The 26,652-nt window shown below is 45.7% G+C and overlaps 2 protein-coding genes across 2 annotated transcripts; both read left to right on the top strand.

Moving 5' to 3' along the window:
* Positions 1-1,078: 1,078 nt before the first annotated feature.
* On the top strand, positions 1,079-26,243 carry SLC25A20 (solute carrier family 25 member 20). Its single transcript, XM_037049788.1, has 9 exons — positions 1,079-1,288; positions 6,739-6,831; positions 10,414-10,541; positions 16,584-16,674; positions 22,994-23,111; positions 23,801-23,873; positions 24,227-24,336; positions 24,824-24,948; positions 25,368-26,243. Exons 1-9 carry the CDS (start codon positions 1,184-1,186, stop codon positions 25,428-25,430), a joined length of 906 nt encoding a protein of 301 aa, XP_036905683.1. The 5' UTR covers positions 1,079-1,183; the 3' UTR covers positions 25,431-26,243.
* Positions 18,726-22,031, top strand: LOC118989569 (small ubiquitin-related modifier 1-like). The gene is made up of 2 exons (XM_037049910.1): positions 18,726-18,741; positions 20,941-22,031. The coding sequence occupies exons 1-2, from the start codon at positions 18,726-18,728 to the stop codon at positions 21,255-21,257; spliced, it is 333 nt and encodes a 110-aa protein (XP_036905805.1). The 3' UTR covers positions 21,258-22,031.
* Positions 26,244-26,652: the final 409 nt, after the last annotated feature.

Below are 26,652 nucleotides of genomic sequence, written 5' to 3' on the forward strand. Positions count from 1 at the left end.
GTCCAGCTTTTTCCTTGCTCCCTACAGTCTATTCTCACCCAGGAGTCAGAGGGCTCCTATTAACTTTTTTTTTTTAAGATTTTATTTATTTACTTATCTATAGAGGGGAAGGAGAGAGGGAGAGAAACAGCAATGTATGGTTGACTTTTGTGGGTCCCTGCTGGTAGTTAGCCTGCAAGGAACCGGCCTGCAACCCAGGCATGTGCCCTGACTGGGAATCGAACCGCGATCGTCTGGTTCGCAGGCCCGCGCTCAATCCACTGAGCTACGCCAGCCAGGTCCTATTAACTATTAAGTCAGACTATATCACTTCCTTGCTCAAAAACCCAGAATGGCTCCCATCTCCTTCAAAAGGCAAGCTGCTGTCCTCCCAGTGACAAAGTCTGCCTTGTATGCTATCTTCACCTCCATGTCTTCAACAGCTACTTCTCTTGTTCTCCCTCGCTCTGCTGAAGCCACAAAGGTCTCCCTGTGACTTCTAACAGTCCAGACACAGACCATCTCAGGGCTTTTGCATTTTATTTTCCTCTGCCTTGGAAGGTCCCTCAACCTCCAAACCCATGCACAGGACTCACTTCCTCACTTTCTCAGGTCTTAAATCGATTCACGTTAGTGAAATCTTACCTAATTAAAATTGCAAATTACTGTCTTTCCCGCTCCTAATCCTCTTTCCAGGTCTATTTTTCTCCATAGCAGTTATCCCCAGTTGATATGCTGCGTCTTTCACTCACTTATCTTTGTTATGGTGTGAACTCCACAAAGACAGCGACTCGTGTGCTGTACTACAAGCTGCGCCTCCAGCACCTGGAAAGGTGCCTGGGACACAGCAGAGGGCAATCGACTTCTGCCGAGCGAGCGAGTGAAGGAGTGGGAGTACATAGGAGGACGCATTTAAGTACGGAAAGTCTTCCTGGATAAAAGTACCCAACCGCACACCAAAACACCGCTCGGACCTGGTCAAGGCCAGCCCAGCTTCCTAGGCCACGCCCATCAGGGAGGGACCGAAGCCGGAAGTAGCCCCACGGCGGAAGCTCCGCGGGACAGTCTAGGCCCACCTCCCAACCTGCCCCGGGCTCTTGCCCCGCCCAGTCGAAAGTGGGTGAAAGGTCGACGGAGCTAGAGCAGTGACTGGGACAGTGCAGCCAGGTGACAAGGAACGTGAAGGCTAGCTGACAGACGGGCCATGACAGACCAGGCGAAGCCCATCAGCCCGCTGAAGAATCTCCTGGCCGGCGGCTTTGGAGGCATGTGCCTGGTGTTCGTGGGGCACCCGCTGGACACAGTTAAGGTGCGAGGAGGCTGGGGCTCAGGTTAGAGGGCGGAGGCCCTGGCAGGGCGCGGAAAGCAGGGTCTCCCGCGAGGCGCGGTGCGGGACAGAAAGGGGGCCTGCGGGAGCTTCCGCGAGAAGTCTAGGAATCTCCCTTTCGCCCATCTAAGGGGTTCGTGGAAGCCGTTCCTCGAGTCGCAAAGAGCTGGGTCGCGCAGAGTGAGCAATCTCTAACCAACCATCAAGGACTGTGATTTCAAGTTCCCCGACCCGTAGCCTCTCCTGACCTTGCGCCACTTCTTTGGGGATGGGAAAGACAAAGCGCCCCCTAGAGCTCTGACTTCAGCAAACCCTAATCCGCAGGGCTGAAATAGGTCGCTTGTAAATCTCACCTCAGAAAGAGGCACGGATATTCGAGATGTCTTTTGACGCATTGCCCTGGGTCAGAGTGCCCATTACTATCTCCTTCCACTTCCCCCCTACAGAATGGGGTTTGGCCATCTTCAGCCTGTCACCTCATATTAGCTCAAGTGGCCTCCAGTGGGAAGTGATTATTTCCTCAGGGACTGAGCCCCTGCTAAGGAAGCCTGTGACCAACTTTGTCTCCGGCCAGGCCAATGCTCACAACTCCCAGGTGGGGAACCAGGGTCAAACTGAGGCTTTGGGAAGGAGAAAACGCATCAGGGCTTTTCCCTGGGCTTCCTCACATCATGTTCCCTCTGCAGCACTTTCAGCCAGGCCTTATTGGAGGCGAAAGTCCATGAACTATGATCTAGGGTTTAAAGCTTCATCCTACTTATTTATTTACTTACTTACTTTTAGAGAGAGGGGAAGGGAGAGAGAAAGAGAGAGAGAAACATCAGCATGTGGCTGTCTCTCATGTGGCCCCCACTGGGGACCTGGCCTGCAACCCAGACATGTGCCCTGACCGAGAATCGAACTGATGACCCTTTTGTTCACAGCCCGCACTCAATCCACTGAGCTACACCAGCTCGGGCTTCATCCTACTTTTAAACCTTATTTCTGGACACACACTGGGAGGAAATTGGCAGATCACTGCCAGAGTGCTGGGGGGCAGACATGAGTCTCATAGAGTAGGAGGTCTGGGGAGGGGGCTTATTAGAATTTATATTGGATTTCCAACACAGGAAACTAGCTTTAGGAAATGTCCTCTTGGGAGATTTGGGCAGCAACTTATTTGCTACCTTTTACCTAGGGGAGGAGCTGGGGCCATTCTTTGGCAAGACCGGGATTAAAGCAACCTGCCTGACTAGGACAATGAAACATGAAATCAAATGTTCATTTAGCCGATGGTACTTCTGTGTGTTTATTGCTTCCCAGACAGTGATGGTTCTAAGCAACACTATCTAGTAAGAGAAAAGAGCCCTGGCTGATGTAGCTTAGTAGATTGAGCGTAGGCCTATGAACCAAAGGGTCACTGGTTTGATTCCTAGTCAGGGCACATACCTGGGCTGTGGGCTGGGTCCCCATGTGTGAGAGACAACCACACATTGATGTTTCTCTCTGTCTCTTTCTTCCTCCCTTCACCTCTCTATAAATAAGTAAATAAAATCTTTGGAAGGAAAAGAATTGTCTGGCCCCTCTTCCTGTTTTTCTAAAAATTAGTTTTCAGGTATACAACATCATTTGAATTCTGTATACACTGCAAAGTGATCACCCCCAAAAGTCTGGTTACTATCCATCACCATGCAATTAACTCCTATTACTGCTTTTGCCTATCCCAACCACCTTTCCCTCTGGTAACCACCAATCTGTTCTCTGTGTCAGTGATGTCATATGGTACTGTCTGTTTCTGACTTACTTCACCTAGCATTATACCATCAAGGCCCATTCATATTTTTTCAAATGGCAAAATTTCATTTTTTGGCTGATTATATATATATATATATGTGTGTGTGTGTGTGTGTGTGTGTGTGTGACATCTTATTTATCCATTCATCCATACATGGACACTTAGGTTGTTTCTATGTCTTGGCCATTGTAAATAATGCTAAGGAAGCCTGTGACCAACTTTGTCTCCGGCCAGGCCAATGCTCACAACTCCCAGGTGAGGAACCAGGGTCACACTGAGGCTTTGGGAAGGAGAAAACGCATCAGGGCTTTTCCCTGAGCTTCCTCACATCATGTCTGCCTCAGCTGTTCCCTCTGCAGCACTTTCAGCCAGGCCTTAATGGAGGCGAAAGTCTCCATGTAAATAATGAATATTGGGGTGCATATACAGGGTGGGGCAAAAGGAGATTTACAGCTGTTCATATGGAAATAATACAATAATCACTAGCCCTGGCTGGTGTAGCTCAGTGGGTTGAGCGCGGGCCTGCGAACCATACAATGGCGGTTCGATTCCCAGTCAGGGCACATGCCTGGGTTGCGGGCGGTTCCCAGCGGGGGACTCACGAGAGGGAACCATACGTTGATATTTCTCTCCTTCCCTTCCCCTCTAAAAAGATAAATAAATAAAATATTTTAAAAATCACTAAATAATAATATAAGACTAAGCTGTATGTTTCACGTACTCACAACTGTAAACCTGCTTTTGCTCCACCCTGTATCTTTTTTGAATTAGTAAATAAATGAATCTCCATATCCTGTTGGTTGTATTTCTGTGGAGAGTCCTGACCAATACAACAACCTAACGAATTGAAAACATATCCATACAAAACCAAAAACCTGTGCACAAATGTTTATAGCACCTTTGCCCCTTATAATCCAAAAATGAAAAAATGCAAATGTCCATTATCTAATGAACAGATAAATTAGTACAGTGGAATGAATATTACATCAAAGTGGAATATTAGTACATCAAAAAGGAATGGATGGAGATATATATATATATATATATATATATATATATATACACACATATACATATATATAACAACATAGATGAACTTTAAAAACATTATACTACAGCCCTGGCTGGTGTAGCTCAGTGGATTGAGCGCGGGCCTGCGAACCAAAGGATTGTGGTTTGATTCCCAGTCAGGGCACATGCCTGGGTTGCAGGCCAGTTCCCAGTGTGGGATGCATGAGAGGCAACCATACATTGATATTTCTCTCCCTCTCTCCTTCCCTTCCCCTCTAAAGATAAATAAATAAAATCTTAAAAAAAACAAAACATGGCCCTGGCTGGCATAGTTCAGTGGATTGAGCACAGGCCTGCGAACCAGAGGATCGCGGTTCAATTCCCAGTCAGGGCACATGCCTGGGTTGCAGGCCAGTTCCCCACAGGCCAACTCCCAGCAGGGGACGCGCGAAAGGCAACCATACATTGATGTCTCTCTCCCTCTCTCCTTCCCCTCTAAAGATAAATAAATAAATAAATAAATAAATAAAAATTTAAACAAAACAAAACATTATACTAAGTAAAAGAAGCCAGGTGTGAAAGGCCACATATGAAATAAATGAAATATACAGAATAGGCAAATCCATAGAGACAGAAAATAGATTTGTGGTCGTGAGGACCTACAAAGAGAGTGAAATGGGGAGTAACTACTAATGAGTGTGGTGTTTCTTTTGGGGGCGATGAAAATGTTCTCAAATTGATTGTAATGAAGGTTGCACAACTGTGTATATACTAACAATCATTGAATTGTACGCTTTACATGGGTGAATTTTATGATATGTGAATTGTATCTTAACAAAGCTGTTTGAAAATAATAATACTGAACCAAAGATACCGGCTCTCACCCTCCACGCCCCCCAAAAAAGATATTGGCTGGCCCCACACTCATCTGAAGACTGGCTTCCTTGTGGTTCACCCATAGGCTGGTGAATGGGTGCTACTTGTTGCCAGCAGGCCTTCTTTCTTCTGCACATGGCCTCTCCAGGCTGCAAGAGTATCCTCATAGTCACTGCCTTCCTCCCAAGCAAGGTAACCTGTGGTAGCCACAGGGGGAAGCTGGCCTTCTGATTGCCTAGCCTTGGAAGTCACGTGGCATCAACACCACCACATTGTGTTCAGGAAGTGAATCACCGAGTCTGGCCTGTGTTCAAGGGGCAGAGAATTAGGATTTACCTTTTTTTTTAAAAAAAGATTTTTATTTATTTATCTTAGAGGGGAAGGGAAGGAGAGAGAGAGAGAGACAGAGAGAGAAATATCAATGTATGGTTGCCTCTCGTGCGTCCCCCACCGGGAGCTGGGAACTGGCCTGCAACCTAGGCATGTGCCCTGACTGGGAATCGAACCGCACTTGTGTGGTTCGCAGGCCCGCACTCAGTCCACTGAGCTACACCAGCCAGGGCTAGGATTTACCTTTTGAAGGGGAAACGTGTCAGATAATTAGTGGACATAACTGAAAACCACTACACTGTGTAAGGATGGATGAGGACCTGACCTGGGGGAAGACTCAAACAGAGAGGGGGAAAATGAGGATTCTGGAAGCATCCTGAAGGATTACCCCTACAGACTTGGTACCCGTGTGACAGAGCGAGAAGAGCAACAGGAAGTAGTCAGAGGTGAGGCCAGGGTTTCAAATCCTGAGAAAGGGGGTAGTTAGGTAGTTAGGCCACAGAGGGGTTTATTTATCAGAAGGGTAAGATTCTGGGGGTGATTTGAGTAGGGAGAGCTTCTCCAAGCAGTTGGAAATGTAGCCCTAAAGGTAGGGCAAGTCTGGAGATGGGCCAGTGATAGTCATCACTGAGCAGCAGCTGAAGCCCTGGAATCTGAGTTTTCTGGAAGGAATAGTGGACCAGATGGTGCTGAGCCTCAGAGAATGCCTGGAGTAGAAAAGAAGACAAAGGAGCAAGTACTAAGAAGGGAGGTTTTAAGAGAGACAGTTGAAGCATTGGATACATCAAAAGGTCAGGAAGGATAAGGGCCAAGAAAAGCGGCATTAAATCCACCTCACTCCAAAATGCCATCGTTGATTTGAGCACCCTACCTAACTACCAGCGTGCTGTTCCATGTCGGAGTGGGTGGTGGCTAGAGCTAAGCTTTGCATCAGCTTGTCACTGGCATGTCACTGAACTCACTAAACCCTGTCTCCTCATCTGTAACCTGGGAATGTTCATCCCATTGGGTCATTGTGGGATCCATTAGGTGAGAAATGAATGGTGAAAGTAAGTGGATGGGGAAATCAGAGGAACTGTCACTGTCTCTAAAAGCATGCGACTCGTACCCTGGCTGGTGTAGCTCAATGGATTGAGCACAGGCCTGCGAAACACACAATCACGGTTCGATTCCTAGTCGGGGCACATGCCTGGGTTGCAGGTCAGTTCCCAACAGGGGACTCATGAGAGGCAACCATTCATTGATATTTCTCTCCTTCTCTCCTTTCCTTCCCCTCTAAAGATAAATAAATAAAAACTTTAAAAATATATAAAAAAATAAAAGCATGCGACTCATGAATGCAGAGTTTGAATAAACTGGAGGAAAGAGAAGCCTGAATCTAATGGTTAAGTGAGGCAGTTCTGATTCTGGGAAATGACTGTATCTTACCTTCTGATTTCAGGTCCGACTACAGACGCAGCCCCCAAGTTTGCCTGGACAGCCTCCCGTGTATTCTGGGACGTTTGACTGTTTCCAGAAGACTCTAGTTAGAGAGGTATTGTACCTCGGTGCTGGGCATTCCTTTCACTCAGAGGAACACATTCTCAGGGTTGGCGTGTGACTCCCCCTGGGGCTTAGCTTGACCTTGACCTTGCGTACTTCTGCTGGAGGTCTAACCCACAGCGATGGCTCTCTCCTCGTGCCGTCCTGCGCCCTCCATTTGTCGTCGCTCTGGAGTCTCCGCTAGTTCCAGTTCCAGTTTTATGCCAATGACTAAAGCTAATAAAATGATTCTCTTTTTGGAAGGCAGAATGTAGGCCACAGGAAATTAGTGAGGAATCATTGGAGACTCAAAGTAGAAGAAAGCAAATCTGGATCGATCAGTTTGACAAGGATCAGTGGCAGAAGTTTACAAAAAGTCTGGAGGAAAAGTCAATCAGTCTGAGGCACAGTAAGAGAGGCCAGCAGAGTTTTCAAAGCCCTAGACAGGGACACTACATTGATCGATTGTCTTCCATGTACACCCCGACCAAGGATCGAACCAAAAACCTAGGTATATGTCCTGGCTGGGGATCAAACACCTGTAACCTTTTGGTGTTCGGGATGATGCTCCAACCAACTGAGCCACCCGGCCAGGGCCAAAATATGGGATTTTTTAAAAAGTTTTAATTACTAGTGATATTTAGTAGTCGCTTCATTAGCACATATGTAAAAAGACCTTGTTGAGAATTTTTCTCTTCCTTTGCTCCCTAAAATATAACTCTTATGCATAAATGCCCTATTAAATACATAGTCTTTATTAAATACACAGAAACTGAGAAGTAGGTGTCACTGAGATAAAGAGGGGATTCTGCTGGTAAGTAATAGACTCGGACTTGGGGAGAAGTTGTTCCCAGGTTCCTTGATGGATCCAGGCATAGGAGGAAGATTTTGCACACGTTTGTGAGTTAGTGCTATCTTTTCTTCTCTTTAAATCTTCACCTGAGGATGTGTTTTTATTGATTTTTTTGTTGTTGTTTTTTAGACAGAGCAGGGGAGAGGGAGAGAGAAAGAAACATCAATGTATGAGAGAAACATCAATAGGTTGCCTCCCATACATGCCCCAGTCAGGGACTGAACTCACAACCTAGGTGTGTGTCCTGCCTGGGAATGGAACCTGCAACCTTCTGGTGTGTGAGACAGCGCTCCAATCAACTGAGCCACCCCAGCCAGGGCAAAGTGCTCCTTCTTTTGTCTGTGTAGAGTCTGATCAGTGTAGGATGGAGGCTTTAGGCTTCAGGTCTGCTCAGAGCTCTCTGCCCTTATGGAAGAGAGGTGGGTTTACACGCCCTTTGGTTAACAAACATTGCTGAGCACTTGTTTAGCAGCTGGGCAACGTGCTGGGTGCTGGGGGCCCAGTGAGAATGGCTTGTGTGAACCCAAGTCCCTGCAGAGTCGACTAGGCTCCCTTATTCCCACCATATCGGTATGCGTCCTTAGTGTTTGTTGTGCCAGGTGTGGCTTTCTGCGAGACAAAGGTCTTGGTTGTGCTGCATGGATCTGGGTGGGCCAGCATGGTGGGAGGAAAGCTAGAACTATCCGGACTTGGCCCCTCTGGACCTGAGCATTCTGCTCAGCCAGGTGGGGAGCTGCTGTGGGAAGGGCTTTGGAAGGACTTTGTCCCCTGCTGCTTTTGTAAATCCTCCTGAAAACCTTCTCTGTCTTATCACCCCCTTTCTGTTTACGGCCTTTGCACTTTGTATCTGGAGAGTCAGCTTACAGCTGGCAGGAGTGTTTGACCTTGGCAGGATCCTGGAGGTGTGCTGACAGGTACAGCTGTGCTGGAAGGTGGACGAGGTATGAATGCCCAGGGGCTGCAGCCGGCAGGCTCTCCACACTGGGTCTGGACCCTCCCACCTGCAGTCCACTCTGATACTCCTGCCACTCTCCATAAAGAGCAACTTTTATGGTTTTTATATTTGTTTTTAAATATTATTTTTTTTAAATTATTTTGTGTTAAAGTGATACAAGCACTTAGTTTGTTGCTGAAAGGCTGGTAACAAAAACAGCCATCTCCCCCTCACATGCACACCTTCATCCGCCCCCATTCTCCAGGGACAGCTACTCTGAGCTCTTGCAGTTGTTCATGCTGTTTCTCTGGAGCTACATAATACACATTTACTGCTACATTTCACACATTTTTATGTTTTATCTCCCTATTTATGGTAGAGGCTTTTAACTCCTACATTACGTATTCCCTCTTTTTGACCTGCGCATATAATTTTATCCTAGATTGTGATTTAATCCAGTTCACTGTTTTTATGATTACAACTATATGTATCTGTTTCTTTCTGTTAATTAAGTAATATGCTGAGATGTACATTTCATTTATTGGGCAACGTTTTACAATCACTGTGTTTCTTTGCATGGCTGTCTCTGTCATACTGTGTGTACCCTGACTGTCCTGTGGCATACCTCTCTGGCTTTCCACACTGCCTGAACAGCAATAACCTGTTGTTTTGGTGTGTGTAATTTTGCTTTGTTTTTCTTGGAAACATGCCTCCTGGAGTCCTCCCTCCTTGTACTCCCAAGTAGACAGGCTTCTTCCCAGGCCCACTGTGCCCAATGCCACCCTGGAAGTCCCTTTCACTTCTCTGGGGCTGAACCTTGCCCTCCCAGGTCCCAGTCTTTCCTTTCCCTTTACTACTCTTGTTTGGTTGAGATACCTACTTGTCTTAGCATCCACTCATTGCTACTGCATAGTTGCTTTCCCTATGACTATACTGGTGAAAATTTTCACAATTTTCACTAGACTATACTAGTGAAAATTGATATGCGGGCTTACTATTTTTTAAGGTTTTATTTATTTATTTTTAGAGAGAGGGGAAGGGAAGGAGAAAGAGAGGGAGAGAAACATCAGTGTGAAGGAGAAACATCAACTGGTTGTCTCTAATATGAGCCCCAAGCGGGGACAGGGGACCGAACCTGCAACAGAGGCATATACTCTGGCCGGGAATCAAACCGGCAACCTTTCCCTTTGTGGGACAACTTTCAACTGACAAGCCACTCCGGTCAGGACTTACTATTGTTTTTAACAACAAAACCCATGTCTTAGTTTTGAAAAATACAAAAATGTCTTAATCACCTGTAATCTCACCCCAAGGAAGTCAGATCAAAACACCCTGTTTTGTAGCCTGCATTGTTTTCCCTTAGTAGTCTCTTCACGTTACAATGGGATTTTATGACAGTGTGATAGTCCATTTATGGAACTCCTATAATTTGTCTCATTTATCTCCTATTTGGGAGCTTTTAGATTCATTCACAGTTACGGTACCTGATAAATGCCTGATGTTATTTTCTTTTTTTCCATCTCTGAGTATTTCCCCAGAATACACCTCTAGACAAAGGATTTCCTGGTGAAAGGTTCTGCCAGAATTTTTTCTAGAATGGAAGCTGTTTTCCATTTTCTCCAGCAGTGTATGAGAAGACAACTATGTCTGACAAATGTGGGGGGGTTCTTCCTTTTAAAAGCTCTCCTTCGCGGAGAGGTGAAGAGAGGATGCCCCGGATAAGCAGACAGACACACTCCTCACCCGTTTCAGTGGTGTGAGGGGTGGCGGTGTCTACACACAGCTTCTGCTTCTGTGACTCCTTGCAGGGCATCACGGGGCTATATCGAGGCATGGCTGCCCCCCTCGTCGGCGTCACGCCCATGTTCGCCGTGTGCTTCTTTGGGTTTGGTTTGGGGAAGAAACTGCAACAGAAACACCCGGAAGATGTGCTCAGGTGAGTGCCTACAGGCCTGGAGCTCTTGATGCTGTTCTGCCTGGTGATGTAACCTGAGTTAAAGGAAAGAGCCTTGGCGGACAGGCAGTGGCTGTCCTCCTGGGCCCCCGAGACTGGCTGCTGAGAGCACACGTGGGGCATGAGGGAGCTAGTTGAGTTTCCTCGGCCTTATGAACCAAAAGAAAAAAGCCCACCTACTTCTCCATCCCGCCACCAGGCTTTCGTAATTCCTTCTGTGGGGTAGTGTCGCGCTTATTGGGGCAGTTAGTAATACCAGCCTTGAGGGGTGCTGGGACATCTGCACACTAAAATGTGTGTCAGGTTAAAAAAATAAAAGTGTATGTCAGGCGCCCTGAGCAGTCCCTGGTGCAGCAGTAACAACAGTGGCAGCTTCATCTTCGCTCACCTGGGGAAAGGGAGACTCCTGCTTCTGTCTTTTACTTCATTTTAATAGCATGACTATAATCATTTTAGATATTGGTTTCTCTGTTGAAGTGAAATAAGACAGTGTTTTTCTTTTTAACATACTTTTAAAAGTTGGATTTGGGTATGAAGTGGCAGGTGAGTCAGAATTATAGCTCATGACAAAGTGGTTCATGAGAATAGACTTCTGCGGCTTATACCAGGGCCGTGCGCTGGAAGCCCAGTGGGGTCTCTGCCAGTACGTTGGCCTGTGGGTTGTGTTCCCCATGTGATGTGATCAGAGAAACACTCTTCCTGCTTAAGCAAAAGTTGGAACACTCGGGGCCCCGCCCCCATACGCCTGCCATGTTCAGAATCCTGAAGGTCAGCCCTATCACTTTCTCCTCCCTGCAGTGGTGTTTGGGAAGAGTATGGAAAGGAGCAGTACCAGGGCCTTGGGGTGGACGCTCAGGAAGGGCCAGTGCTCACACATGCCCCCCTGGGGTGGGATGGGAGTGGGATGGCAGAATGGGCCAGGCAGTGACAGAGTATCTATGTGGTACCCTGTGTACACACAAAAACCCTGTTCAGAGGAGGGTCACCAATTCCAGGAGATGGAGGTGTGCCTGGCTAGGGTCTGGGCATCTTGGGAAGAATGGAGCATGCTGGTCTCATAGGGGAAGTTTATTTGCTGAGAGGTCTCTTCTTGGGAACAGCACTGTAAATGGAGACCATGCATGAAAGCAAGTCTCTTGACTGTTCAGCAGACAGTCTTTGGGCCAGGCTTGCATGTCTGAGGTGGATGTGTGAGCCCTGTCTGGAGTGAGTGCATGGCACAAAACAGGGCCATTGAGACTGGTGCCCTGCCTAGAGGGAAGGACCCTCAGTGGATGTCTTCTCTACCCCACTTGATATCCATTCCTCAGGTCTTGGGCTCCTTATTAGGTAGAACTGGCCTGAAGGCTCAGCAGTCAGAGGTTTGGGGTCAGGAGGGGCCTGAGGCTTAGGCAGGTAGGTGAAGTTTTTCAGCAACATATGCTAAGTTGTGAGGAATCTGTTGAGATACTAATTGTAGCTTTGTGCTACGTAGCCTCTAGACCACCTGGTATTGCTAATCCCAGAAGGAAAAGATGCCAGGGGTGGCACAGACAGCTGTGGCCAGAGATGCTAGGAGCCTCAGACTCCTCAAAATACTCACTGTAACTCATTCTGTGGGGGTCAGGGTGAGGGTCCATATATCTGGCCACTGGGGGACTATTCCCTGCACAGAGGGCCCCAGGGCCCATTATGCTTGTCTGGGCACCGTCCTGGTCTGGTCTTTTCTCAGTATTTTTTAACATTTTATTGATTATGCTATCACAGTTGTCCCAATTTCCCTGCTTTTGCCACCGTCTGCCTGGTACCCCCATTTCCGCCAGCAATCCTCCCCCCTTAGTTCGTGTCCATGGGTCATGCAAATAAGTTCTTTGGCTTCTCTATTTCCTATACTATTCTTTTATCTTTTTAAAAGATTTTATTTATTTATTTTTAGAGAGAGGGTAAGGGAAGGAGAAAGAGAGGGAGTGAAACATCAATTGCTTGGCTCTTGCACACCCCCAACTGGGGACCTGACCTGCAACCCAGGCACATGCCCTGACCAGGAATCAAATCAGCAACCTTTCGGTTCACAGGCCCTTGTTCAATCCACTGAGCCACACCACCCAGGGCCTCTATACTGTTCTTAACCTCCCCCTGTCTATTTTGTACCTACCACTTATGCTTCTTAATCCCTGTACCTTCCCCCTGTTCTTCCCCTTCCCCCTCCCAGCTGATAACCCTCCAAATGATCTCCATATCTATGATTCTGTTGCTGTTCTGGTTATTTCCTTAGTTTGTTTTTTTTTAGATTCAGTTGTTGATAGTTATGAATTTGTTGCCATTATAATGTTCATAGTTTTGATCTTCTTTTTCTTTTTTTCTACTTTCTTTTTTAATGTATTTTATTGATTATGCCATTACAGTTATCCCATTCCTCCCCTTCATTTCCCTCCACCCTGCATACCCTCTCCCACCCACATTCCCCCCCTTTAGTTCATGTCCATGTGTCATAAGTTCTTTAGCTTCTATATTTCCCATACTACTCTTGCCCCCCCCCTATTTTCTCCCCACCGTCTATTCTACTTATTCTCTGTACCTTCTCCCTACCTCTCCTCCTCCCACTCCCCTGTTGCTAACCCTCCATGTGATCTCCATTTCTGTGGCTCTGTTCCTGTTTTAGCTGTCCACTTAGTTTGCTTTTGTTTTAGGTGTGGTTGGTAATAACTGTGGGTTTGCTGTCCTTTCACTGTTCATATTTTTTATCTTCTTTTTCTTAGATAAGTCCCTTTAACATTTCATACAGTAAGGGCTTGGTGATGATGAACTCCTTGAACTTGACCTTCTCTGAGAAGCTCTTTATCTGCCCTTCCATTCTAAATGAAAGCTTTGCTGGACAGTGCAATCTTAGATGTAGGTCCTTGCATTTCATGACTTGGAATACTTCTTTCCAGCCCTTTATTGCCTGTAAGGTCTAACAGGCAATGGGAATGTGTGATGGGAACTCCTTTGTAGGTGACTGTCCCCTTATCTCTTGCTGCTTCTAGAATTATCTCCTTCTTTTAAAAAAGATTTTATTTATTTATTTATCTTTAGAGGGGAAGGGAAGGAGAGAAGGAGAGAAACATCAATGTATGGTTGCCTTTTGTGCGTTCTCTGCTGGGAGTTGGCCTGCAGGGAACTGGCCTGCAACCCAGACATGTGCCCTGACTGGGAATTGAACCGCGATCGTCTGATTCGAAGGCCCGCACTCAATCCACTGAGCTACACCAGCCGGGGCATTATCTCCTTCATTTTAATGTTGACTAATGTAATGATGATGTGCTTTGGTGTGTTCCATCTTGGGTCCAACTTCTTTGGGACCCTCTGAGCTCCCAGGACTTCCTGGAAGTCTATTTCCTTTGCCAGATTGGGGAAGTTCTCCTTTATTATTTGTTCAAATAAGTTTTCCCCTCATTGTTCTTCCTCTTCCTCGTCTGGTACCCCTATAATTCAGATGTTGGAACGTTTAAAGATGTCCTGGAGATTCCTAAGCCTCTCCTCATTTTTTGAATTCTTGTTTCTTCATTCTTTTCTGTTTGACTGTTTCTTTGTTCCTTCTGGTTCACTCCCTTGATTTAAGTCCCAGTTTTCTTTCCATCACTATTGGTTTCCTGTGCATTTTCCTTCATTTCACTTAGTGTGGCCTTCATTTTTTCATCTAATTTGCGACCAAAATCAACCAGTTCTGTGAGCATCCTGATCACCAGTGTTTTGAACTGTGCATCTGAGAGGTTGGCTATCTCTTGGTCGCTTAAAAGTACTGGCTCTGGGGCTTTGATTTGTTCTTCTGTTTGAGCCATTTTTAGTCAGGTCGCACCTGTTGCACATGTGTGGAGGAGCCTTAGGTGTTCACCAGGGCAGGGCAACCCAGTCCCTAGGTTGTGACACTGTATGTGGGGGTGGTGTCAGAGAGGGAACAGTGGCACTTGTTCCGCATTTCAGTCCCCTCTGTGACTTCCCGCAAGCCAGCACATTTTCAGTCGGTACTCTTAGGCTTTATTTCCTGTTGCTGGGGCTCTGGGTTGTGGGGTCTGTCTTCTGCCCATTTTTGTCTAGTTTACTTACATGTGAATGTGTGACTGCGATCAGCCCCGTGCCACCTGCACTCCCAGGTCTGGTAGCCACTGCCTTTTCCTGCTGTGACCCCTCTCCGCTGGCTGCTGACTCTGCCCCTCTTACCGGTCTGGTTGAATGGTTGTGGGACTTCCATACAGTTCAATTTTCTGTCTCTTCTGGTTGTGTTTTTGTTTCTAAATCTTTATTGTCCTTAATTTTGGTTGTGTAAGGAGGCACAGTGTTTCCACCTACGCCTCCATCTTGGCTGGAAGTCTGATCTTCTTTTTCTTAAATGTCCTTTTAATATTTCATGTAGTAATGGCTTGGTGATGATAAACTCTGTTAGCTTTACCTTGTCTGGGAAGCACTTTATCTGCCCTTCCATTCTAAATGATAGCTTTGCTGTATAGAGTAATCTTGGTTGTAGGTCCTTGCTTTTAATCACTTTGAATACTTCTTGCCAGTCCCTTCTTATCTGCAAAGTTTCTTTTGAGAAATCAGCTGACAGTCTTATGGAAACTCGTTCGTAGGTAACTCGCTGCTTTTAAGATTCTCTCTTTATCTTTAACTTTTGGCACTTTAATTATGATGTGTCTTGGTGTGGTCCTCTTTGGGTCCAAATTGTTTGGGACTCTGTGCTTCCTGGAGTTATAGGTCTATTTCCTCTGCCATATTAGGGAGGTTTTCTTTCATTATTTTTTCAAATATGTTTTCAATTTCTTGCCCTTCTTGTTCTCCTTCTGGCACACCTTTGATTCAGATGTTGGTACATTTGGAGATGTCCCAGAGGCATCCTATACTGTCCTCACTTTTTTTTTCTACTTGCTGTTTTGGTTGAATCCTTAGTTAGTCTTTTTGTTCCAAATTGTTGGTTTCAATCCTGGCTTCATCCTCTCCACTGTTGGTTCCCTATACATTGTTCTTTCTTTCATTAAGTGCAACCTTCATTTCTTCCTGGGTCTTTTTTATGCTGTTTCATACTCAGTAACTTCTTTGAGCATCCTGGTCACCAGTATTTTGAACTCTGCAGCTGATAGGTTGGTAATCTCTGTTTCGTTTAGTTGTTTTTCTGGGGTTTTCTTTTGTTCCTTCGTTTGGGTCATATTTCCTTGTCTCTTCAGTTTGGCAGCCACCCTGTGTTGGTTTCTGTATATTATGTAAAGGTGCTTTGACTCCCTGTCTTAGTAGCATGGCTTATTTTAGAAAAGACACCTGTCAGGATGAATGTGGCTTCTTTAAGTCCTTGGTTGTTGGACTTCCATACAGCTCGATTTTCTGACTGTTCTGGGTGTTACTTGTTTTGAGGTCTAGTTGTAATTCTTTCTGTGGTTGTGTAAGGAGACAAAGCAGGTTTAGCTATGCCTCCACCTTGACTAGAAGTCCCCTTTCTCAGTATCTTATAGCACATTCCTTAGGACTGACCTGGCTGCCCCTCAGCCTGTGGAGGTGGCCATAGCTGTTCTTCCTGGCCTTGATGCTGTCCTGCTTAAATCTTGGCTTCAAATATTCTCAGGCCCTTGGTGATCCAGAGGAGATGACATTGGAGAGGAACTGGGGTCGACTGAGATCCAGATCCTGGGTTAGTAGCTTTTTTCAACAACAGCCCTGAATTTAATAGATGCGGAAGCAAGGCACAGAGAGTCATTGAAACTTATTTGTTGTCATTGTGCGTGGCAGGCCCAGGGACTGAAACCGTGTCTTACCGTAAAGCCTTTCCCATGGGTGAGGCCATCTGCATGTATAGGTGGGTCTTGCGTGGTTCTTGGCATTGGGGCCCCTGCCCTGGGAAGTTTGACATCAGAATACATCTGAAACTCAGCTTTTGTGTGAAATTTGATTTATTTGTGCTGGGCTTTCTGCCCAGTCCAAGTATTTATTTTTTTTCTTATAAAGTCATCTTTGGCTGAGACTGCCTCTGTCCAGTTGAATGCTCACAAGTGCTTGCCTCTGGTTTTGTTTCTGGTGCAGCTACCCCCAGCTGTTTGCAGCTGGGATGTTATCTGGTGTCTTCACCACTGGAATCATGACCCCTGGAGAACGGATCAAATGCCTGTTGCAGGTAAGGGTGTGATCTGGGTCGGGGAATGTGAGGTAGGGGGAAGTAGTTAGCTTCTTCTATTCAGTATACAATTGTGTGCGGATGTTTATGTCCTTTCACCCTTTATAAGGCTTCAGGTCAGGTGTACAAAACAATTTCAAGGTTTTCAGGAGCATGGAAGCACTCATAGTAGAATCAAGAGCTAGGACAGTGTAACAGACCAGCCAACATGCCACACCTGTGACGTGTCAATCCAGACATATCTCCCCTTATTAGCACCGACTTCAGGAACTCTGAAAGGTAAGTCATGTCTCATCAGAGGAGAGAGTGAGGCTGCTCTTGCCCAGCATCTTATGTCTCTGCCGATAACCCTAAGACCCAGTGCCCGCAGCGTGCCCGGCTTGTTCTCGGGCGCAGTGAACTGGCTGTCTGCCTCAGCACACAGGACTCTTTTAAAAAAATAAATGTTAATGCTTTTTCTTTGAATGACTGGAGTAATTTAACAGACAATTCTTGTAAAAAACATTTTTTAAAGATTGTGTTTATTTATTTATTTTTTTTAGAGAGAGGGCAAGGAAGGAAGAAAGAGAGGGAGAGAAACATCAGAAACATCAATGTGTGAGAGAAACACTGATTAGTTGGTTGCCTCTCGCATGCCCCCAGGCGTGTGCCCTGACTGGGGATCAGTCCGGTGACCTTTTGGTTAGCATTACTATGCCCAACCCACTGAGCCACACCAGTCAGGGCTAGAAAATATCAATGATGCAAAGAAGCACAAAGAAAAAAATGTGTCTATTACCCCTGCTACTACCCCACTAACCACTGTTACAACTGCTTGCATGGGAATTCTAGTCTTTTGGTAAAAATGTATATTTATTAAGAAATATTGTCTTTTGCCCTGGCTGGTGTAGCTCAATGGATTGAGCACAGGCCCGCAAACCAGAGGATCGCAGTTTGATTCCCAGCCAGGGCACGTGCCTGGGTTGCGGGCCGGTTCCCAGTGGGGGATGCACGAGAGGCAACCATACACTGATGTTTCTCTCCCTCTCTCCTTCCCCTCTAAAGATAAATAAATAAAAAATCTAAAAAAAAATTTAAAAAAAGAAATATTGTCTTTTGAAATAAAATTAGGATCACCTACTACAATTGTTTTATAACCAACTTTTTCCCCCTTGATGTACCATAATATTTTTCTGTGATTATTTATCTCAAGCATAATTTTTTGCACCTTATTTCATCACATACGTGGCTGTCATTTACCCAATAATCTCTTTCCTGGGGGTATGACAAATTATATGCCAGCAGCAAAGATCTCTATAAATAAGATTTTACACAATGTACCTGATATTTTAATGAATATTAATTGCTCCTATTTTTCCTTTGTGAAGTAACTATTTATGTTCTTTGCTCATTTTCTTTTTTTTCTAAATTTATTTTTAAAAATCTGGACTTACTAAGGTTATTAATTACTTATCATATGTGGCAAGTGTTTTTTTCCATGGCCACTCAATTTTGTGGATTTTTTAATTAAACTTTTTATTTTGAGATAATATAATAGATTCATGTGCAATTGTAAGAACTAATACAAAGAAAAAAGAAAGAAAGAAGTAGTACAGAGAGATCCCCTGTACCCCCCTTGCCCAGTTTTCTCACAATGGTAACAATCTTAAAGCTGCAGTACAACATCACAATCAGGATATTGACATTGATACACTCAAATACAGGATACTTCCGGCATACCAAGGACCCCTGAAGTGCCCTGATATAACCACATCCACTTCCCTTCCCCGCTCCAGTCCTGAACTACCCCAGCAACCATTAATCTGTACTTCATTTCTATAGTTTTGAAGTTTCAAGAATGTTATAGAAATGGAATCATACAGTATGTAAACTTTTCATACTGGCTTTTTAAACTCGACATAATTTTCTGGAGATTCATTCATATTGTTGATATTTGAATAACTCACTTTATTTTAAGGAGTACATGGCATGGACGAACCACAATATGTTTGACTTTCCACGCATTGAAGGACATCTGGGTTGTTTCCAGTTTTTGGCTCTTATGAGTTAAGATGCATAAACAGTCATGTACAGAGATTTTTTCTGAGAAAATAAGTATTCATTTCTCTGGGATAAATGCCCAGGAGTATAATTACTGAATCATATGGTCCTTGCATGCTCAGTTTTGGAGGAAACGAAGAAATTGGTTTGAGGGTGGCTGTTCCGGTTTGCATTCCCGCCAGCAGTGAGTGCGTGAGCCAGTCTCTCTGCGCCCCCACCAACGTTTGGTGGTGTCACTGTTTTCCATTTTAGCCATTCTGATAGGTGTGTAGTGATGTCTCCTTTTGATTTGTGTTTCCCTAATAGCTGAAGGTGTTGAACTTGTTTTCATGTGCTTTTTGCAATCTGTGTATCTTACTTGGTAAAATGTCTGTTCATGTCTTTTGCTCATTTTCCAATTGGATTAATTTTTAATTGTTGCGTTTTGACAGTCCTTTATTCTAGATACTAGTGCTTTGTTAGATAGGTGGTTTGCAAATATTTTCTCTCAGTCTATATGTAGCTTCTTTTCATCCTCTTAATCTTTTGAGCATTTTAAATTTTTATGAAGTTCGGTTTATTAATTTTTCTTTGATTGATTGGGCTTTGGATATTTAGGGTACTGGGTCTAAGAACCCTTTATCTAGCCCAACATTCCAAAGATTTTCTTCTACTTTTTCCTAAAAGTTTTGTTTAGTCCTGGCTGGTGTGGCTCAGTGGATTGAGCGCTGCCCTATGAACTAAAACGACATTAGTTCCTATCCCAGTCAGGGCACTTACTTGGGTTCCAGGCCAGGTCCCCCAGTTGGGGGGGGAGGGTGTGAGAGGCAACCAGTCTATTCTTCTCTCACACATCCGTGTTTCTCTCTGCCTCTTTCTCCCTTCCTTTCTCTCACACACTGATGTTTCTCTCCCTCCCTGTTCCCTTCCTCCCCCTCTCTAAAATAAATGAGTAAATAAATCATAAATAAATAAAATCCTAAAAGTGTTATTTACAATTTTACATTTTATATCTAAGTATGTAACCCCAGTATTAGTTAATTTTTGCATCATATATAAGAATTAGTCAGAGTCTTCCCTTTATATTTCCAAATCAGACTGTTCTTGAACCTCAAACTAGTTTACCCAACCTTTTTCTGTGGATGCGCATAGACACCTCAAAGTTACCTCGTGCAAAACTGACCTGGTCTTCCCCCAAACCTGCGTGACCTTCCGCCCTCTGCAGCTCAGGTGTAGCAACACCATCCTTTTAGCTGTTCAGTCCTGCAGCCCAAAAGTCCTCCTGGGTTTTTCTCTTTCTCTCACTGGATATATCCCAGCTGTTGAACAGGTAAGTTGGCTTTCCACATATCCCAAACCCATCCCTTCTTACCATCTCCATTGCAGCTACACTGCTCCAGGTTACCTTCATCACTGGCCAGGACCACTGTGAGGGCCTCCATACTTGGTTCCCCGCTTCCATTCTGTGCTGTAAATAGTGAGAAGATTGTTGGTATGTTAGTTCTATGCCCAGTCCTCTTTGGTTCTCCAGATCACTGTGAGTCAGCTTCCTTTGGTCATATGGGCCTCCCTGCTGTTCCTCAGACGTACCAGGTTCACATGTGCCTGGATCATTTGGGGAAGTTAAACCCAAAACAAAAGAAAACAAAAAAAAACCCACCATTGGTATTACATTGACATTATCTTAAATTTTTATTTTTAGAAAACTTGACATCTTTCTGATTAGAAACTTCGTCACTAGAATTATGACTCTTTTTATATATCTCTTCTTTTATGTCCCTTAGAGATTTTTTAGAGGTTTTTGTTTTGTTTTAAAGTTTCATGTATGCAAATCTGCTTGGTGCACATATATTTTATTTATTTTTTAATTTTTTATTATATTGCTCTTTTGAATGGGATTCTTTTCCATTATTTTTCTTTTCTTTTCTAGATTTTATTTATTTATCTTTAGAGGGGAAGGGAAGGAGAGAGGGAGAGAAATATCAATGTATGGTTGCCTCTTGGGGGTCCCCCGCCAGGAACTGGCCTGCAACCCAGGCATGTTCCCTGACTGGGAATCGAACTGCGATCGTCTGGTTCACAGGCCCGCGTTCAACCCACTGAGCTACACCAGCCAGGGCTCCATTATTTTTCAACTGGTTAGTGCTGGTATGTAAGAAAATTATTGGGGAAGAGAGACGGATTTGTAAACCCCGGAGCAAGGTTCTGCCTTCCCGAGGCCACTGCTGTGCGGAGACCCCGGGTGAGCCACCATCGCCGTGTCTGACCAGGAGGCAAAACCTTCAACTGAGGACTTGGGCAATAAGAAGGAAGGAGAATACTTTAAACTCAAAGTTATTGGACAGGATAGCAGTGAGATTCACTTCAAAGTGAAAATGACAACACATCTCAAGAAACTCAAAGAATCATACTGTCAAAGACAGGGAGTTCCAACGAATTCACTCAGGTTTCTCTTTGAAGGTCAGAAAATTGCTGATAATCACACTCCAAAAGAACTGGGAATGGAGGAAGAAGATGTGATTGAAGTTTATCAGGAACAAACAGGGGGTCATTCAGCGGTTTAGATATTCTTTTTATTTTATTTACTTTTCCCTCAGTCCTTTTTTATTTTTAAAAATAGTTCTTTTGTAATGTGGTGTTCAGAATTGAATTGAAAACTGACCCCTACCCCCTATGTCTTTGAAACACCTGGTAATTTGAATTCTAGTGCCCATTTATTATTGTTTTGTTTTCATTGTGCTGATTTTTGGTGATCAAACCTTAGACCCCTTCATACTGCCCTCTCCTTTTTAAATATTACATGTGTGCACAGAGAGGCCACCTTTTTCAGGACTGTGCATTTTCAGGCTTGTGATAAATGAGGTCGACCAATGCAAGTGTTCATAATGACATTTCTAATTGGCCGGGAAGTTCTAGCTTGTGATTGCTTCACTCCTGGACTATGACTTTCAGTGGGAGATGGAGGTTTTGCGGAGAACTGAACTGTGGAAAATGACCTTTCCTTAACTTGAAGCTACTTTTAAAATCTGAAGGTCTGGACCAAAAGAAGAGAAATACCAGGTTGGAGTCAAGGTGACAGATAAAGCGAAAGTAAAGACTAACTCCAAAGATGGCTTCCCTGAAGAAAAAGCATTTTAAGAGTAAAGAAAAATCTTGTCAGAAGATCCCAGAAAAGTTCTAATTTTCATTAGCAGTTAATAAAGTTATTCATGCAGAAGTGTATACAACAGAACACTGCTCTTTTTTATTTTAATTTGTACTTTTTGGCCTGGGATATGGGTTTTAAATGGACATTGTCTGTACCAGCTTCATTAAAATAAACAAAATATTTGTAAAAAAAAATTATTGGGTTTATTTATTTATTTATTTTGTAAGTGTTTCTCCCTGGAACTGTTAAAACTGAACTCTCTTCTCAGCTTTAATTACTCTTTGGTTGATGCCCCATGTGTTCTGATTCCTCTTGGCTCTGTGTTTCCTGTGGACTCTGCCTGGCGGTCTCTTTCTGCCAGGCCACTGCTGGGGCTATCCCTGCCTGTCCTCAGGCTCTTGGCTCTTAGGCCCTGGATCCCATTTCAGAGACTGAAATGGGGGCCTCTCCTGGGCCCTCCGCTGGCTCTGCATGGGACCTCTATCCAGATACTTACAGAGTTCTGAATCTAATTTCTAGTTCTTCTTTTCCTTCTTTTTTAAAAGATTTTATTTATTTATTTTTTTAGAGAGAGCGGGAGGAAGGAAGAGAGGGAATTATCAGTGTGTGAAATACATCCATCCGTTGCCTCTCGCAAACCCCCAAGGGGACCTGGCCTGCATGTGCTCTGACTGGGAACCAAACTGGTGACCTTTCAGTTTGCAGGCTGGTGCTCAGTCCACTGAGCCACACCAGCCAGGGCTCCAGTTCTCCTTTTCTTAACCACGCTTCATGATTGATTAGGACTTGGAATGGAGTTGGTGCTCAGTGGATATTTGTGAAAATAGAGTAAATGAATGACTGATGTATTGGTCTCCTCCTTTGTAGACCTCCCGACTAACTTTTTGGGGAGTTCTTCAACTTATTTTCCAACTCCTCTGTTGACTGTTTTTTCCAGTCAGCGTGTGCATATTCTGTGATATTTTCACCTACCTTTATTTCATAGTGACTTGCACCAGTATTGTACATTCCAAATAACTACCATTTTGACAGTCATCTTTCTCTGACCTAATGCATAACGACCACTTCCCTACTCGCTTTGTAATCTGTAACCTGCTGAGTCTGTTGACTGTGATGTTCTTGCTGACTTAGTGACTCTTCCCTCCCTCGCAGATTCAGGCTTCTTCAGGGGAAACCAAGTACACTGGTGCCTTGGACTGTGCGAAGAAGCTGTACCAGGAGGCTGGGATCCGAGGCATCTACAAGGGCACTGTGCTCACCCTCATGCGAGGTAAACTTGGAAGTCCCCGACCTGGGGTCACCTTGGAGGGGCTCACCTGAGGTGGATTTGCCCCAGAGGGTCTGGCCTGGATCACCACCTTAGCCTTCGCACCATACATGCCACAGCTTGGACAAGGCTGAGACTGAGCGTCCTGGTTTTCGGTAGTCTCACCTCCGGCTGGTACGGACACAAATGAAGATGGGGGCATCTTCCATCCTTCTCATAGGCCAGCCCTCAAGGGTGAAGTCATGACAATGGCAGTTGGAGGGGAAAGGCACCTGGGTAAAAATTACTGCCAGAGGGATGAATAGGAAGAAAGAACAGTGGGACTCTCCCTAGTTTCAAGAGACATGTTCTGCTGGGGTAGAGGTAGAAGAGGCCGAGGTGGCCCAGCCTGGTCCTGAGACGGCAGCTTGGCGAAGGCCAGATGCTGGCTGTGGTTATAACTGCCTGGAGTGGGCATGTCACTGGGGACTGTGCAAGGGGATTTGAAGATGAGATGATGCCGCGTGTGTTTACACTCACTTGCACCAGCACCCACCCCAGAGCAGCATCTGGTCACTGCATAGTGATTATTGCAAATAGGATGTGCTGTTGAGGAACTTCTCAGGAAACCTTGAGGAGTCCAGTGCCAAGTTTGGCTCTACTAAGTTCAGGATTTTATGTCATTTAATGCACATCTTTCTTGCCACTAACAGATGTTCCAGCCAGTGGGATGTATTTCATGACATATGAATGGCTTAAAAATAGCCTTACTCCAGAGGGAAAGAGGTGAGGAGAAAAGAGGGACTCAGAAGCCACTTTGCTTGGCCACAGGTAGGTTGCGCTTTCCTGAGAGTGGGTCTGGAGGCAGAGGCAGGACTGGCTTCTGGCTCTGTGTCCTCTTTCCTCTTGTTGCTGCCCAGGCCCAGCCAACACCTCTTGCCCTGTGCCTCACCCGAGGGGGCACGTATTTGAAACGAGTGCATGATCCTTCCTCCAAGGAGGGGCGGCCGCCATGTCACAGGAGCCCTGGCCTCGGCCCCTCTCGCTCTAGCTGGTTTCTCTTCTCACTGTCTGCTGCAGGAGGGATGGTCAGAGCGCCACTCTCACACCTTTGTCTGACTGTGGTTGGTCTTCTGCAGTGTCAGTGAGCTCAGTGTGCCTCGGATCCTGGTGGCTGGGGGCATCGCGGGGATCTTCAACTGGGCCGTGGCCATCCCTCCAGACGTGCTGAAGTCCCGCTTCCAGACTGGTTAGTGGAGGGTAGTGGGGTGGATGGGGGTAGTGGGTCCTGGGACTGGCTGCCCCTGGGGTGCAGAGCTCATAAGTTGTGAGGGACACTCACTCTCCAGAGCACCCCAGCACCTCTCTGACCAGTATTGTCCCTTGCAGTCATTGTGTTCTAGAAGCCTAGACTCGTTTTCATGTTGACCTGAACACAAAATAAGTGAAATAAGAAGTCACATCGATTCTCCTTACCCGCTATGAGCAGAAGGACTGTTACACTGTTCATTCCTCTTCTCCACTCCCTCAGCACCAGTAATCCAGACATTTGTGTCTGTTTGTCGCAAGGTGAACTGTGTTGTCTGTGAACTGGTCCCAGATGACCTGCCAGGTGTCCTCTCCCTGGTGCTGTGACCCTGCAGGAAGACTTTTGACTACAAGATTGTTCTCCTGTGGGTCACCATGGTCAGGTCAGCAAGCTTCCCGAAGCCTTAACAGTTGGGTTCTGCCCGCAGCACCTCCTGGAAAATATCCTAATGGTTTCAGAGATGTACTGAGGGAGCTGATCCAGAATGAAGGAGTCGCATCCTTGTACAAAGGGTTCAATGCAGTGATGATCCGAGCCTTCCCAGCCAATGCGGTGAGTGGCTGGCAGGAGCTGTGCTTTCCCTTTGGGGTTCAGAGCAAGGTGCAGGGGCTGACTTTTGCTTGCTCTTGGGGCTGGATTGAGGGCTCAGTTTTCCCAAAACACCCACTCTCAGCCAGAGCCTTCTAATTTGCTCCCTTTCCTGAAGGTGTCAGGAAGGTTTGCCTTTGTGACTCTCTGAGGTGAGGGGCTTTGAGGACCTGAGCTGACTGTCAGAAGTGGACAGCTGTGGAACGTGCATTTTCTTTCCCTCTTGGGAATGAGAAAGCACAGCTCGATTCCCTGGCCTGGGTGGGGTGGGAGTGAGTTTAGGGAGGGGTTCTGGTCCTGACAGGGCCAGCAAGATGCAGCACTGGGGTCTCTGAGTAGTGACAACTCCTACTGTCTTTTCTCTTCTTCCAAACCCTCCTCAGGCCTGTTTCCTTGGCTTTGAAGTTGCCATGAAGTTCCTTAATTGGATCGCCCCCAACTTTTGAGGCTGCAGGCTGCTCAAGGCTTCTGGATGCTGGAAACTGTTACCAAAGAGGAGCAGTGGGCAGGACTACCCTTCCTGGAGGGGGAGGGCAGGGGGATGGTGAGATCAGAGCTCTGTCCCTGGACTTGTTGAGACCATTTGCCTTAATGACATCCTCTACCTGGTATAACCTGGCGTGCCATTTTGAAACTTGAATTCACTCTTGTCCATTTAAGGGATCTCAGGAAGATTTGGAGGTGGAGTAAGTAGCTTCTAGACCAGATACCACCTGTGGCCTGAGAACTGTGTATGGATTGGTTGACTGCTGGCCCTAGTATACCCCAAATGCTGGTCTCAAAAGAGAAAAGCTCAGCCTTTCATTGGAGGTGCTACGCGTGTGTTCGGCCAGCTGACCCGGAGCCAGGGACTTCTTTGATCCCAAATCAGGGAACACCTGCCTAGGCAGGAACACCTGCTGGATGTCCATGGTATCATCCTATCCTGACCTGCACAGCAGGGTATGAACTTGAGGCCCATGTCTGTCTGTCAAGTGGGATGAGCAAATGTGTAGGGGCAGATAGCCTAATAACCATAGGGTTTTGGGGTTTTTTTTTAAGGCATGCAAGTAATCAAAATTGAATCTAGAGTAGTCTGGTTTCGCGGGAGAAGGTGGAGAGCTTTCCCTCCTGCAAAGTGAGGAGAGTTTTAAATCGGCAACCCAGCCTGCTGGGATGAATGAGAAAGCCCAAGGTGTAGGAAGCCTCTCTTTGCACATTCTTTTCTCATGAGAGCCCCCTGTTTTGGCAGGAAACAATAAGTATTGTTTTTAATTTTTGTATTGTGTACAATTTTTCTTTTGAATCTGGATCATTTCAGCAGGCAGCCTGTGGCCCTGGTAGAGGCTGTCAGGGATCCAGTATTCTTTCCTGGTTGCTTCAGGCTCCATCAGGAGAAAAGAGGGGCAGTTTTGGCAGGCCACAGTTCCCTGTCTGCTCCAGCCCCAGCTGCTTAAGGTGGAGTGGGGTGTGGTCGGGCAACTCAGTTGGTAACTGTTCTCATAACCCCCAGTGCAACCTGGCATGGAGGCCCCTCACACCCAGCCTTCAGCTTTTCTGCTCATTCCTTAGCCTTCCTGCACCCAGCCACATGGATGTCTTAGCTAAGAGATGGAGAATCAATTGTTCTCGAAGACCAAAAGCAGTCTGGAGTTTTCACGTGAGCTTTAGGTGGCACATGAGCTTTGG

Source organism: Sturnira hondurensis, unplaced genomic scaffold, assembly GCF_014824575.4.
Source record: "Sturnira hondurensis isolate 20B ecotype Veracruz unplaced genomic scaffold, ASM1482457v3 Scaffold0006496, whole genome shotgun sequence".
NCBI classification, from domain to species: Eukaryota; Metazoa; Chordata; class Mammalia; order Chiroptera; family Phyllostomidae; genus Sturnira; species Sturnira hondurensis.

Coding starts and splice junctions, on each gene's coding strand:
- SLC25A20 (XM_037049788.1), top strand. CDS start 1,184: ATGACAGACCAGGCGAAGCCCATCAGCCCGCTGAAGAATCTCCTGGCC. Junction 1,289..6,738: donor ACCCGCTGGACACAGTTAAG/GTGCGAGGAGGC, acceptor TTCTGATTTCAG/GTCCGACTACAGACGCAGCC. Junction 24,949..25,367: donor GAGCCTTCCCAGCCAATGCG/GTGAGTGGCTGG, acceptor AACCCTCCTCAG/GCCTGTTTCCTTGGCTTTGA.